The sequence below is a fragment of the Chlamydotis macqueenii genome, chromosome 2 (genome assembly GCF_036417535.1).
Source record: "Chlamydotis macqueenii isolate bChlMac1 chromosome 2, bChlMac1.mat, whole genome shotgun sequence".
Classification (NCBI taxonomy): domain Eukaryota; kingdom Metazoa; phylum Chordata; class Aves; order Otidiformes; family Otididae; genus Chlamydotis; species Chlamydotis macqueenii.
The window spans coordinates 114,960,145-114,975,528 of NC_141557.1; the positions used below are offsets into that span (position 1 = coordinate 114,960,145).

The 15,384-nt window shown below is 35.9% G+C and overlaps 1 protein-coding gene across 3 annotated transcripts in view; it reads right to left on the bottom strand.

The window, feature by feature from the left end:
* The window catches only part of SS18 (SS18 subunit of BAF chromatin remodeling complex), a 44,168-nt gene that overhangs the window by 22,964 nt on the left and 5,820 nt on the right, over nucleotides 1-15,384 (bottom strand). For all 3 annotated transcript variants that reach the window (XM_086740754.1, XM_086740752.1, XM_086740753.1), the window contains exon 4: nucleotides 2,787-2,940. In XM_086740754.1, coding sequence (XP_086596880.1) covers nucleotides 2,787-2,940 — 154 coding nt within the window. The remainder of the gene's footprint in view (nucleotides 1-2,786; nucleotides 2,941-15,384) is intronic.

A 15,384-nucleotide genomic window follows, 5' to 3' on the forward strand; every position in this document is an offset into this window, starting at 1 on the left:
TTCTCTTAAACACTTATGGACAGTATCTTAGCTCTGAGAAGCTGTAAGCCAGCCTAAGTACATTTGAGACTATATTTGCAGGAATGAAAGAAGACTTTGAGAGAACTTGTTGGCAACACACAAGCACCTGTTATCCAGGAAGATCACCTACTAGTGCCAGGACAAAGGTCAGACAACCTATGGCTAGTTTTCCCTTTCAACTTTCTACATATGATAAAACAAGCTAAAGAAATTGGGAAGATAACTTGCCACCAGCACAACCCCAGTTCATCATCTCCTTCCAAATCCAGACCACCTTCACCTTGTATGACACAAACTCTCAGTCAATGTAACTCTTCAGACAGTATTTTTTTTCAGGTAAAAGCCATAATCTGTCACAGGAACAGATAACATTCAATTCCACTATAGGCTGAAAGAGGTTTGTCATGAGTGTCTTCACTGGTAAGTGGATACAGACACTCATTTGTCAGGGGATGCAATTACGGGCCTCAGCAGCACTTCAGGTCCTTTATTAACTACAACATTAACTACTACTTTCACAAACGTGAAAAAAATCATCCTTTCCCTTTTAGGTAATGGGACAGGTCTACAGCAAAACTTTTTATCAACTCATGCCCTGACTATCACTAGGCAATTCTTTTAATCCTCCCATCAACTCTTCCACTCACACTGAGGCCTGTGGTAACCCCTTCCAGAAATCCTTAGCTGATATTTTTAAAGAGTCTACATTTTATTTCTTCCAGACTGGTCAACTTGTGGATTCTCTCAGTCTGCACATTAGTGACTTTATTCCTTTTGCACAGATCATCTCTTCAGATATTTAAGGTTTTGTATCTAGATTCTATTACAAAATGTCTACATTTCAGAGTAAGTGCCCTGTAAACAGAAAGCAAATGCATAAACTGCAGGAATTATTTTAAACATATGTCTACAAAATACAGAAAGGCTGACATACAGGCAAAGCAGCAAACACTTTAAAAAAAACCCATATCATTCAGTTATCCACTTAACAAGATGATTGCGTTTCCCCTTTTCCAACATCTAACTACTAAATGATTTTAGTGTGCCTTTCTGGTATTAGAGATGCCCTCATCCTAAGCTGTTTATCTTCACATCCTCAGAGACAACCTTAAACAGAGAAAGGAAGGAAGAGACATACAGAAAGGGAATATGTTGGAAGAAAGGCTAAATTAAAGCTTAGTTGGAAACTGTATTTAAGCATCTGTCTAGGTGAATACCAAAACAAACCTATTTACCTTTCACATGTTTTCATAAGAGCTCTTTTCTTATTCTGTCTAATTACAAAATATGTATGTTTTAAGGAGTGACTTTTCTCCCCCGTGGCTCTGCAGTGAAATCATTATGCTCACATTGTGACTTAGTAATCCTTCTCCTCCAAAAAAGATCATTATAATAACAATAATATAATTACACTAGAGGGTCAAAGAGACAGATTTGTGAGAGGCAATGCTATTCTCCATGGGAGCTGATGGATCTTAGATGGATAGAAGACTACACAACCAGAATCTCTCTGCCCTACTTAGGGAGCAGCTTATATTGCTCCTTCCACTTCCTAATGCAGACCATGATCAACATGTATGATGAAACTAACTTCTTCTCCAGATCTTTTATTACACTTGTTACACATAGCCTCTGGAGGCTATTCAGCTACTCTTTTCAGAAAAGCTGTCACTATCAGGTCCATTTTATCAAGATTTGCACAGAAATGAGAGACTGTAGCACTCATATTTTTTACTTCATGTTAAGTTTTGCATAGTTATTTTCTGTGTTTGCTGTCATGGAGCTTATTCTTGTGACCACTGAGAGCTGAATTTTCAAAGATCCTTTGACAGCAGTCTCCTTTCTTGGAAGAACCAATACCTTGAAGGGCTTCTGTACGAAGAGTTCCTTCACACAAAAAATTGAAGGGGTCCTGAACAAAAGCAACCCTGGGAATGCAATTTTAAGCTGCAAGCCAATTCACATGAAATAGGCAGTATGGTTTTATGAGTGGAAATTCTGGAAAACAGCTTCTATATAAAGAAGCAAGCTTTTCCAGGGCCTACTCCATTCTCATCTGACTGCTAAAGGGAATAGTTACCCCAAAGCCAGTACTGGTAGGTACAATGTGGAATTTTATCATCTTGTTTCACTGCTTTGTTTCTGACTTCCCAAGCACTTTTCTTTTTATTACAAAACAGGATGGCATAAAAACTGACTTAAAATTTACACCTAGAACAATAATCTGGAGGCCATTTCTTTACAAATCCCTTATGATTCAACAGATCTTCCATAATAAAAAACATAGAGGATTAGTGGAAGCTGGATGACTTTCTGTATAAAAGTGATTTTTTAAAAAACATTTGCCCACATTCAAAACGCCCTCTTTAAGATGTGTCTATTTTATTATTATCAAATTATTTAGCTACAATTATTTCACATTATCTTTTCTATGGAAGGATTTGTGTTCACTCAGCCACAGGCCAATACCTTTCCCCAATAAGCCTTCTAAAGCCAGCTGTACTGCACAGTTTCAAACAGACTAAATTTAGCCAGTTCTGTTCATCAGAGGAATGCTGTGTGTCAGCTACATCAAAGCCCAAGGGCAGCCTGATAAACACTGAATACAGGTCACGTAGCTCTGTAGCTAACAAACTCTAAGAGAGCTTGTACTCGGGGGCATTCAAAGCAGTTTTGTCATCAACAATCTAGTATCCCTTGAGCCCCCATGTCGTTTCAGTTGCCAGGCAACGCTGGTGTTAATGTCTTAGAGGAGAAAAACTTACCAGGCATCTGGCCGTTCATCTGGTTCTGCATGTGTGGTGCAGGAGGGCCCCCACCTACCATACCATCTGAAGACATGTTGTGGGAGCGCGGAGGTGGGGGAGGGCCGCTCTGACTCATCCCTCCCGGACCCATAGGCATATTCTGTGTGGGTGGCTGAAAGGAGACAGTTTAGTCAAACACGAGAAGCAGTTAGTCTGACAAATATATTATATGTACATATGGTACAGCAGTTGCCTATATTGTTAAGCGGGCTAGGAAAGAAAGCACTGAAACACATTTCTTGCTCTGATACGTTTAACTCCTCCCAATATTAATTTCAGCAAAATGTTTAATATTTCAATCAATTTTACATGAAGTATTGCATGCAGACAACACTACAGCACATCCAAGCACCGTTTTAAAATAAAAAAAAAAAACACAAATCAATGCCTCATTAAAAAATTATATCTGAACAGTTTAAGATTGCTGGCGTTGCTCCCTCCCACACACACAAAAGCTTTCCTTCAAAGCAACATTTGGTGAACAGAAAAATAACTCTTCCATTATAATTCTCTCACATCAACAATTTATTGCTGTTAACAGACCTTGCATCAGGACCAAACAGGTACAACAAGAGATGAAAGCCTCTGAATGCTAATAGACTAGCAAAAATTTGCACCTGGGTGTGGTAAAACGTTTGCAATCTCTTCCCCTCTCTCCCCCGAAGCGCTGAAGGCCTAGTTCAGAATTTCATGCCAAACACCCCCTACAGACTGGAAGCACATTAGTGCTGGCCTCCAAAGGTCCAGAGACAGCTGCCTAGAAAGGATGTTTTTGGCAAATTTCCTAATGAAATTGTGAGGAAAATAACTGAATAACCTTGAGAGTTCAAAGAGGGAGAGCAAGAAAAACAGTAAATACAAGGGGGAATTTACTATTAGGTTCTACTCACAGCAACGTAAGGAGACATAGAAACTGCTAGTAGCCAGCTTCGCTTTCTTATTAAAAATGCCTGCAAGACCATATAATCCTCTCACCTACCCTAGTCAAATGCTTTCAGGGGAATAAAAATCATCTCTGTGAGAGCAAACACCTGGGTCTCTGACTTTTGAGGACCCTCTCTAAAAGGCTGTAACTATTCATGCAAAACCCTTCCCATGAGACAAACGTGTGTGTATTTTTTCAACAGTTCTCTTCATAGAAAGCACCAAGTGGGTGATCCCCAAGTACCCATCTAGCCCAGCCCCCCTTCTACCTACACCTGCTCATCAGGACATTCATAAAGACAAGACGTAGTACAGTAGAAAAGAGTAACACTTTCCAAATGAGTGTAAGGCACGACCGCTTTTTGGCCTTGGTGATGGCAACATCTGGGTAATAGAGACACACACATGTATTCACTTCTGAGGGGGAACTGGGGAATGATATTTATTTATTTTCTCAACATTTCTTCAAATACCTCAAGCAAGTATTGTATTCCCCACAATGTTTTTAAATATTCCTCCAGAAATTAGTGATAGGGGTTTTTTTCAGCAGGAAGAAGAAAGGAGATGAAGGAAAACGCAAGCAAGTAGATGACTTCTCTTACTAAATTCCTTTCATCCCTCCATAACGAAGAGAATGACCTTTTATAAGCAAGTTTATTCCTCATCCTATAGCAGAAGTGGCAGAAGGTAGAAAAGGCAGCTCTACTCTCTGAACTGTGAGAGTGAAATGCTGTTCATTTTGCTCGATCTTCCTCCACTAATGAGCAACCAAAGTAAGGCCGCTTCAGTTAAGTCTTCCTTCCCTTCACCTTCAAAAGCTCACTATCATCCTACTTTCGTATCTAACAAATTATCTAAAACTGATATACGGAGAAACAAACAAAAAAGAAAACAAAGAGACTGTTTTAAATTTTTATTTAGAAAGTATTTTTTGGAATACCAGCAAAACCAACACAGTTGGTACCTCCATATGAGCCGCTAGAGCTCAGTGTAACAACAGCCTCATTTCAGCAAAGAGAGCAAAGCCAAAAAACACCCAAGTCAAAATACTTTCAGAATTAAAACAAACTTCTTAGATTCCAAGTATAAATCACTGGTAAATCCAATGTTCACACAGCATGCTGATAATGAAAAATACTAGAAAGTACTAAAAAAAATATTAGATCATAGGTTTTAACTATCCTGCAGGTGTTATTGCACTAACATGGGCATACCCTTATGCATGGAAAGATGGACCAAAAAAACCTCCAAAGGTTATTTGAGACAAAACTATATATTCTAACTTTGAAATGTATTCTAGAAGTTTTTAAAACAACTATTGTTTAACATTAAGACAAACACTGCAGTGACCAAAAAAACAGCATTGAGTGTAAACATTCAAGGACAGGGAAAAAAAAAAGTATTAAGGACTTTAAAAATCCCATTAGATACAAAAACCTGCAAAAGTCTTCACAAACCAAAGGGAAATGAAAGAACCAAGGGAGTAATTAAAAACACCCAAAAATGTACTACCAGAAAATACTTTAGCAAGACGAGCTTCTGGATACGGAAACAGCCAAAAGACCTATATGAACTGATTTCACATTCTGCAAAATAATGCAAGGGAAAGGTCCAAGCTGCTACAAAATTCAATCTTTCATTAAAATAAACTACCTCATAAGATGACTAGAAGGTAGGTGAACACTGTACCTCTTATTATAAAGAAGTAGTAAGACCAATTCTAGGAATCATAAATCTGTGAGCCTTGTTCCCCACGCTACAAGTAAATAGAGTATTATAAAACTCCAAGAATAATAAAAATAAATATGAGTTAGTAAAGTGTCAACACAGGGACGTCATATAGAGGCCCCCTGAAAATATGTCTGTAAAAGTCAACATCTGAAGATGTTGCAAAACTAATGTCTGAAAACTATAGAAGAAAGAGTAAGTAGAATGGTGCCAGGTGAAATTCAATATAGATAAATACAATTTACACTGAATTTTGAACCACTTATTCTACAGAGACAGGAAACTCCTATTGCAACTAAACCAGGAGGGGGAAAAAAAAAAACACAGCAAAAAAAACCAAAAAAAAAAACCAAAAAAACCTGACCACTACTCAAGACAGTTTGGTGGGAAAAAAATAATTTCAAAGTTATCCATAAAAACCATTCAAAAACACTTATGTTCAGGTATGTTCTCATTACCTGCAGGACTTGATATATCAAAATTAGGTACAACATGCAAGGAAAAATGGAAAAAATGCCATCGTATTTGTGATCACGATACATGTTTGATTTGAGGAAAGCAATCACAAAAAGATACTGTAAAAGCAGAAGGATTTCAAAGACAAATAACCAGTAATTTAAGATTTTGAATGTCTTTCACATGAAACAAGTCAAAAAGGATATATTTTTGCAATTTATTTTTTTTTTTTTTACATCGAAAGGAAATGAACACAAGAGGATACGACAGAAATACAATTTAACATATGATACATACAAAAAGTAGATCTTCCAATTTATGCTTTAACAATAAAGAAAACCCCAGGAGAATGGTCAATAAATTGAGGAATAACATTAAATATACAAGACACCACATAAATCACATAAACCTGAGGAATTCATCAACACGAGACACCAGAACAAAGTTTAAATAAAATTCAGAGACAATTACACATACATATATCCAATCGAAACTTAAAGGATATTTTAAAAGTGTGTCATAAGCCTTCATGTCAGGATCATAAAACAATCACTACTTGACAGTAATTAAAAAGAAATGTCTCCTGCAGATACAACTATTACTCAGTGAAATTCCTCCAGAGTATTGTTCTACTGGCCACAGCCAGAAGAAAACAAGAAAAAAATGTTTTAAAATGGTAACTTCCCTATTTCTATCACAGTTGATTCAGGCTTTTTTACAAGTGATAAACTTAAATAATCTTTAATTTAAAATAAAAACAAACAAGAAAAACCCTGAAACTACAAAACCTGGGTCATTTAATCTTTTTTTATTTTTTACAGAAGTTAAGGAAATTTACTGTCTCCAGTAATATGCACTACTCACGATAAAGACCTTTTAAAATACAAAATGACCACACAGTATTCGAAAGCCAAATAATTAAGAAACACAAAAAGAAAAAGAAACTCCCCACACCTTGTCAAAAGAAAGTTACCCAACATGAACCCTACCCATCCAGCCTAGATTTGAGGGGTTAAATGACATTCAAATGTCTGTTAGGTTCACAAAACCAAAGGAAAGGCTACTTCCCTCTTTCTACTGGGTAAGCAACAGAAAGGAATGGAAATTAAAATCACTGCTGATTTTATTGCAACTATGTAGTAGTAAATGTTAAATATTTTACTGTCAGTAAAAAGTAAATTAAAGAATTAGATGTTAGACATAGCTTCACTTGCTAAACACTAATTTCTGGCTCAGTTCCCTAAACACACAGATTACAATTTATAGCTGCGATGAGCATTTAAAATTTATCAGAGCATGAAAAAAAAAATTATAAGCTATTTTGTCCAACTGTGGAAATCTGAACTGGAAAAAGACTGAAACTGACCTGCAGTTGTAACAAAAAAAAAAAACAGAGATAAGAAAAAAATCAATTAGATTTTAACTAGTAACTTCCAGGAAACAAAATCCTATTAAATGCAAAAGTTATGTGAAAGCATATACTTAAAACAATAGCCAAACTGCATTTTTTAGAGGATTTTTTTTAAATAATAAATTGTATCAAATGCAAGACTGCAAACAATAAAAGCTGTTGTGGTAGAATTGTACACCTGGAACTTTCATCTATCATCTCTTCTCTTCCCTACTTTATACTACCAGATTTTTCCTACCATCGATAGCAGGTTGAAAGATTTCTTTATGGAACATTTATTGTTATAAAAACTGAGATGGAATACCAACTCAGTCATCAATAAAATGTAAAAGACATAATCAATACAAATAGCAATAGATATTTGTACGCGATCAGAAATACATTTTTCTTGAATTTCTCGCAGAATAACAAATAAAAGCTACATAGAACACAAACATAAAAGCCTTCTGATCTTTCTAAGAGAAGCTCTAAGATAGGATTTAATCAATCATCTTTGTTTTCAGTTCTCAAATACTATTTTCTGCAAAGCAAAATATCCCATCCCAGGAGGTACCCTGCCCTGCTAGTATCACATTGCTAATATCACAGCACCTGTCCCGGTCTCAGAGAATAGTAGTCTGTTGATAGGTGGTGACGGCACCTGCAGAGGACTTACTGAGGTGTCAGACTGGGAAATAAGATCATAAAGGAATACATTTCTGAGATTTGAAAGAGGTGAGATTTATTTAATTGGGTTATGACTCTTCCTCTACAAGGAGCAGGGTATTCTAGTACTGAAACTATCTTAAATTAAAAAAAAAAAAAAAATCAAGAATCTATATAAATTCTCATAAGTGTAGTATTTGGGGGTAGGGAGGATTTCTATGTGAAAAGCATTTACAATCTTGTCTAAATAGTGATATTAATTACAAATGTAATTTGTGCTGCCACTGTTGGAGTACCAGTTGTGACACTAGCAGTAAGGAATTCTAAATTTAGAATGACAACCAGGTTATAAATCTCAATTTACATCAGTATCTTAAAAAAAAAATAAAAATCAGAGAAAGTCCGACTTAATATTTGAATAAAATTTTAAAATAGCGAGTGCATAGTATAACACCAAAAGACTTTGTTCAAAGAGGAAACTGGAACCTTTAGTTGTTCCAAATTGCATGTGTCACTGTACGAAAATATTTCACTGTACAACTATTCTTCAGCATCATTTTAACAACCAGAAAATTTAACCCTAAAATACTTGACGTCCACATAGCAATACCCTTCTGATATTTAAAAACTAGTCACACAAAATTCTTAACTCCTGATAGAACTAGAGATTATGTAAATCAAAAGTTAAATAATCTAGTATGAATTCAGATGGTTTTATTTTAAGTGACTAGGAATAAGTTAACTGTGGACATTAACTTGGGGAACACCAAGCTATAGAAACTTCAGAGGTACTCAATTCCCTCATAAAATGGAGTTTGTATCCATGCTCAAAAGGAGGAACTTTCTGTTCCACAGCTGTTCACCTCCTGCCCCTTTGGCTTTTAAGACAGTTTAATGTCTGGTCCAATATTCACAGGTTTTGCTTGTATTTATTAACCTAAGAGAAAAATTCCACCTCTATTCCAGCGAGAAAGCTTTGTGTAAACTCAATTAAAACAGAAAAAATCCTGCAGAACCCTCAGAGCATTTACTTGGGGAAACAGCAAAATCATACAGGCTAAAGGACTCTGCATCTATGTTACTATGCAAGTAGCAAGTATGCGCTTGCATACTTTGCTCTCAGCAAACTGCCCAGGGTTGAAATAGGTATGGTACAGATACTGTACTACAGAGAGGCAAATCACATCTTCATGTATCAAAGAATTACACTTTAGAGCACACTCCTAATTCAAATTGGCTGCAATTTTTACTGATTTCTAAATCAGCCACAGGAGTTAATACGCAGTGTACGTAGGTTTTTGTGTACAGTGCACTAGCTCCCCGTGTGGACACACCTGATTAGCAACACATGCAAAGTAGCTTACAGAAGTTTAAGCAACGATCTTAGTTAAAGTGGACCACACTAGTGGTCTGTGGATTCACTCCTAACATGCTAAGAGCTTAAATTCCCATATTCTGATTATTTTTATTTTAGTGGAAATGCTGGCTTAAGAAGTTCCCTCCAGCAGCTCTCCATTTCCCAATACTACCCTTCCAGTTGTGCCAAGACAGCCATTTACATAGCCCTGCAGTTAATCTGAACTAATCCGAAATGCAAATATCCCCCTTTCCACCTAATTAATCTGGACTGATTCTCCAGATTGGTTCATCATACAATAACTTTAAAACATCAGACAGAACTGCAACTGATGAGAGTATGGCTCTAGTTATGTCAGTGTAAGCACTAATATCGAAAGGAAATCTTGTCAAACAACCCCCAAACTTCTTTCCAACGTTTAAAAGCCCCTCTGGAGCAAAGCAAACAACCTGGAAAAGCAATTTTTATTATAAGACCATCGCATACATGTATAAACTGAGGATCCACAATATGAAAATTCTTTTAAAAATGCAGTATACCCAATCCTCTTTTGGTAAAGCAGGATGACACTACTGGACCCAAAAGATGCATATCAACATGGACTGGTGGTGTGACAGAGATTCAACACGTAGGCTAGGGGAGAAACAACCCACAAAAATTAAATCATAGCAACTTTGGTTGTTTTGCCTTTAAGTCTTCTAAAAAGCTTGTACTGCTGACAATTTTACAAGACTTCCTTCACAAAATGAGTAGTTTTTCAATTTTCTGGTTTAAGAGCCATGCTCCACTCAAAAAAAAAAAAAAAAAAAGAAAAAAAAACAAAAAAATCCAAGTAGCTACTCGTAAAACTAGTTCTCTTTGGTTCATATCCCATAACTATATTTTTACATACAATGAACACGTAGGTGGAGTGTTCACTGAAAGGTCAGAAGTCAAATAGCATCTAAAGCCTCAAAGAAAATACAGAGATGATTGCATGCTGGCCTTGGAGCAAAGACAATCAAGTGATACAGACACACCAGACCTCTGCGTAAGCACTTACACAGCTAGATGGTAATGTACTGCTTTTATGAGTTGTTATTCCAGTCATACCTAAGAATTAGGCTACTAACAGCAGTAAAGAATTAAATCTCATCTCTAACAGATCCGTAATACCGTAAAATTTCAGGAAGTCTTATTTACCATTTATGTTCAAAGTGCTGAGTCTCAGAGATCACTAACACAGTGGTAATGCTGAATTCTTAGAGTAATACAGTACTATAACACGAACCTAAGTGTCCCACATCTCCCATTCTTTAGTGACAAAGCCTAACTAACTGAGGGCTACAGACTATAACCAAAGAAGGCTTACCCCATGTACTTCTTGCTCACAAGACACAGGAAATATTTTTTGCTATGCAAAATCAACATAGCAAATAAAAAGGTAGAGTACAAAGAGCTGGAGTTCTTCATGGACGACACAGGCACAAATAGGTTAGCTTTTGTCAATTATGTATTTATTTACACATTTATTTTGATGGTTTCTAGTAACAATACAGGAACACGAAGCTTTACTTCTTTTACCTATACCAACCAGTGTCTCTACTTGCCTCTCACTTAAAGAGCAGCAGGAAGTTGCTCTTTCGGTTAAGTTACTCTAATATGAAATTCCATACCAAATGGAAATATCCAAATTTCTTGTTTTAAATAACACAATCACTGTTAGTGATGTGGTCTACAAACCCTCTTGGAGTACACTTGCATAATATGGTGGGTATGAATGCAACATCTTTCCTCCCTTTCTCAAAAAAAAAAATCTGCTACCTACTGTTTCTCTTTCAAAAAGCCTTTAGAAATCATTATGATTTTTTAAAACTGTTTAACAAACATTTAATCAGAGCAAATTATTCTTAAAAATCCAAGCTCCACTTCTGACTAATACCTCACTTGCCTCTTGACAGTAAACATTCAACCCTTCTTTTGCTCTGTTCTCTATTTATTCAGTTTACAAATAGTTGAACTTGAATTTGGCATGGACTTGTGTTCTGAAATGCTAATGCAGAATAATACACCACACTGCTTTAAAACTAATTTAATCAACACGCTACCATTCAACATACATTGAACTAAACCAGAGGTTTAAAGCCAGCTGTGACCAGCAGGAAAGCAAATACCACTAACAGATTTTCTGCTATACTACTGCCAATATCAGACTTTCCCAAGCATTTGGCACATAACTGGACAATAATTGTATTATTCATCCTCAGTAACAGGAGTTTTATTTGTAAATTTTATTTTAAGCTATTAAAACTGAGTCATGTTTGTCTTTTCTGGATGTCATCTCGTTTTTTTCAAAAAAAAGATAACTCAACTAACATATTTTAGACAAGTTTATGTTCAAAATAAAGGTACTGAAAAAGTAGAGTGCAGTGTTCAGTTCCTAAGACTCAGTGTTTTTGCTACAAATTAATCACAAGTATATTAAAAACATAGATTGACTATTACCCCTTTGAAAAGTACTGAAGTGTATTTAAGATCATATGAGACTTTCCACTGAATGAGTAAAACCATTCTTACATTGAGGACTTCTATTTTAGCCACTCATACTCTGCAGCTTTAAAAACAAAAAAAAAACAAAAAAAAAAAACCATACCACAACAAAACCACACAACACAAAACAAACAAAACAACTGTCTTCCAACACAGAACTTGAAGAAAAGTTTTACTCAGGTAGTGATGTTTAATGGTTCTATGTCTTTAAGCAGCTGATTGGAAGTAACTAGCATTTCAGTATTTGTGGATGTTGAGCACTTATAAAAAGCAATCATCATTTTATATAAAAGTGTTTTGCAACTAAAATGGTATGGACTCTGCCCTAATCTGTGTGACAAGTTTGGGAAAAGTATAGATTAAGGTATTCCACAAGTCCTACAAAAAGTATTAGTTTTGAGAGAATTATCTCAAGCAAGAAAAATACCCACTTTTTATCAATAAGTTTATTAATAACCTTTCCAGTATTACGAAGTTAAGAAAGAATTTATTGAAATGTGCAAACTTTTCTACAACTCAAACACAATGAGTTTTCTTGCAAGTCACTTCACATAGAGTTCAGCTTGCTACTGGAAGAAACTAGCACTTTCAATATAAAAGAAAACTGGCACATTACAGAAGTGAGTAATAATCATAAGCATGTATTTTCATCACTTTCTTGAAATAAAAACAGAAGGCAAGTTGCATTACATAAGAAAACTCTGGGGGAAAAAAAATCACTTTTTCTTCATTATAAAAACAAAACAAATGTTTCCAATCAAATAATTCCTGCAGACTTCAATATTTGTCTGTTATAAAACTAAGACCAAAAAGAAAATGCTCACATACAGGACAAAAATTGCCCTCTGCTCTTCCCAATATAATGATGGTGATGGGTTATTTTCTTACAAATATTCGGCCAAATGAACACACACGGTGGAGGGAAACGTGCAAGTTGAAAAGTCTCTTCATTCAATAGATTGCAATGACTCTTTAATGCCATTAAGCCATTCTCTCTCAAGAAAAAAAAAAATAAATAAAGTCAGGGAGGACAAGATACTTGTTTTGCAGTTTGAGATACAATGTGTTCAGAAACATACATACGCACAATACTTCACTATTTTTTAGGGGCTCTCTTGGAAGTCACATAATCAACTTCAATTGCATTTTTACTCTCCACAGTTCAAGGCGACTAATACTTTGCTGCTGCCTCCCTCAAAAATAGCACCAGTGGAAATCAAAAGAATGTAAGTGTTTTGTTTCTCACTATACAAGCCCTTTTTGGGAAGCTAGCTTATCCCATGTGGTGGTGGTGGTAAATAGACTTTCCATTGCTGTCCAAGAGACTTTCTGCTGCTATCCAAGAGTACCTGCCACAACTCAGAAAGAGGCAGCAAAAAGTTGCATCAACTTAACATGCAGACTTAGCAACAACTCCTGTCCAGCTGGGAAGACAACAGCCCTGTCCTTAGTAATGCTGCTGTTCACATGGCTGAGAAGAGACTGGTTGACTCAAGGAGATTAATCTTGCACTTCGACTTCTGATGTGAAGGAAAGCCTCTTAACTCAAAAGTTATGATTTAATACTCTACATTTATCATGCATACAAAGATAACAGGAGATCTCTTACGACAGTGGAGTTTCAAACTCTTTCCAGTCCCCTTAACCCAGAGCCTGCAATGCTTGCTTCACCTGTTTCACCTTTTCCTCACTTCCAGGCCCTCTTTACAGAAGCATTTCTCTGCACAGCAGAGTTGGTTCACTATATTTCTGTTTAGTACAAGATTTGTCTTGTTCTCTTCAGGCAATAACACACTTTCAGAAAGGATGTGCAGTCATTTGATTAGAATAGCACATTCTAAAAGATGTGGACAGAGGGACAGAAGCTGACTTTTTAAATATTAAAAAAATAAATTTATGTCCAATAAAAAAAGGCAGGAAGGAGGCAGCAACTATCTTGAGTAATCCCGACAGAAAATGTGAAAGAGAACATACTACAAGCATTTTTCCCAGCGGTATGAAGCATCAAATCTAAGGACTACTGTGAGAGGATACAACAAAGTTATCATCAGGCCCAAGTCATTTTAGCTTATATTAAAAACTTCCATGAACCTGATCATTTGGCTATTTTTTTTCAGTATTAACACTACCTTAACAGTAGTATTCTCTTCTCAACTTCATTTTATCACACAAAGAAACATTTTATAAAAACTAATAGTTAAGTTCTGAAATATCTTCAGAGTTATAATGGATAACAATCCGAAAAAACAAAAGATAAAATTTAAAAGAAAGTATAGTTTACTAGAAGAATAATCTTCTAGATATGAATAGGTCAGATACAATCCAACTTCAGAAGCTATTCAGACTCAAGCCCTCCTAAGTTATGTGGGAAACTACTGCAATGGCAATATCATGGAGTTGAAGTATTTTACTTTTAAAAATAGTACATGTTTACGCACAAAGTATCTTGCTCCACAGTTAACTGCTGCCACCCACAACCCTTGACTGCAGTAAGACTGTTCAACAGCTGACAAAGAAGCATGGTGAACAGAAACATAATACTTCAAGTCAACTTGAGCCTCATCAGTTCTTAAACGGAAAGCCAAAAAGGGAAAAAGAATCTGAAGTAGTTTATCTTGCATTGAAAAAAAGCAGTAGCTCACATATTTCCAAATTATTCCGGCTAAAATTTGTTGGAAAGATAGAAAGAATTTAAAGAATATTTTTCTAAAAATCCCAAGAAGAAGTCATTTTATCTGGTTGTGTTACCACATTTCAGGCAAATCTTCAAAGATTTGACTTAGTAGGTCAGAGTGTCTACACTTCGGTTAAGACTGAGGATCTAAATTTCATTTTATATTTTAGTTTGAAAGAAAAACTAAGAAGCTACCTTTTCATTCCCCCTGCTCAGTTGTCCAAATGGGATTCCTCCCCTTCTGGCCCTGTTACCCCTAAACAAAAAACACTATGCTATTTTCTCACTACTGTGGAATATTCCTTAAATTCAAGATCGGAAATGCACTTCAGTCCCGATCTGCAAAAGTCTTTCCCAGTCCTATCTTCAGTTTCTTTTAAGAAGAGAATGTCATCATATTCAGCTTTAAGAACAGGGCTGTTCATGAGGGACTGGGATAAGGTCAAATTCATTTCCAGTTGTCATCAGAACCAGGGTATGAATTAAGCCTCCAAAAACATATTAGTTGAGTAATACACACAGACCTCTTAAAGGTTTCCCTCCCCCTCAGCTACAAGCACGCATTTAGAAAAAGAGAAGCCTCTACAGGCACAACAGGTTGGATATAATGAAGCACTGTTTCTATAGTCCTCTAGGTACCAACTCTAAAGGATGCTTTGCTAGTAGCAATGATTGGAGAACACTTCTCCAGAGACCAAAGAAAAAGTAATTCAATTTCAGTTGGTGAAAACCAGTATCTAGGAATGACTGTTTTATAGACATTCGTTTTAGCTTCATATTACAGAAATGAATCAACACTATATTAATTCAAGAAAAGTCTTATTACCAAAAA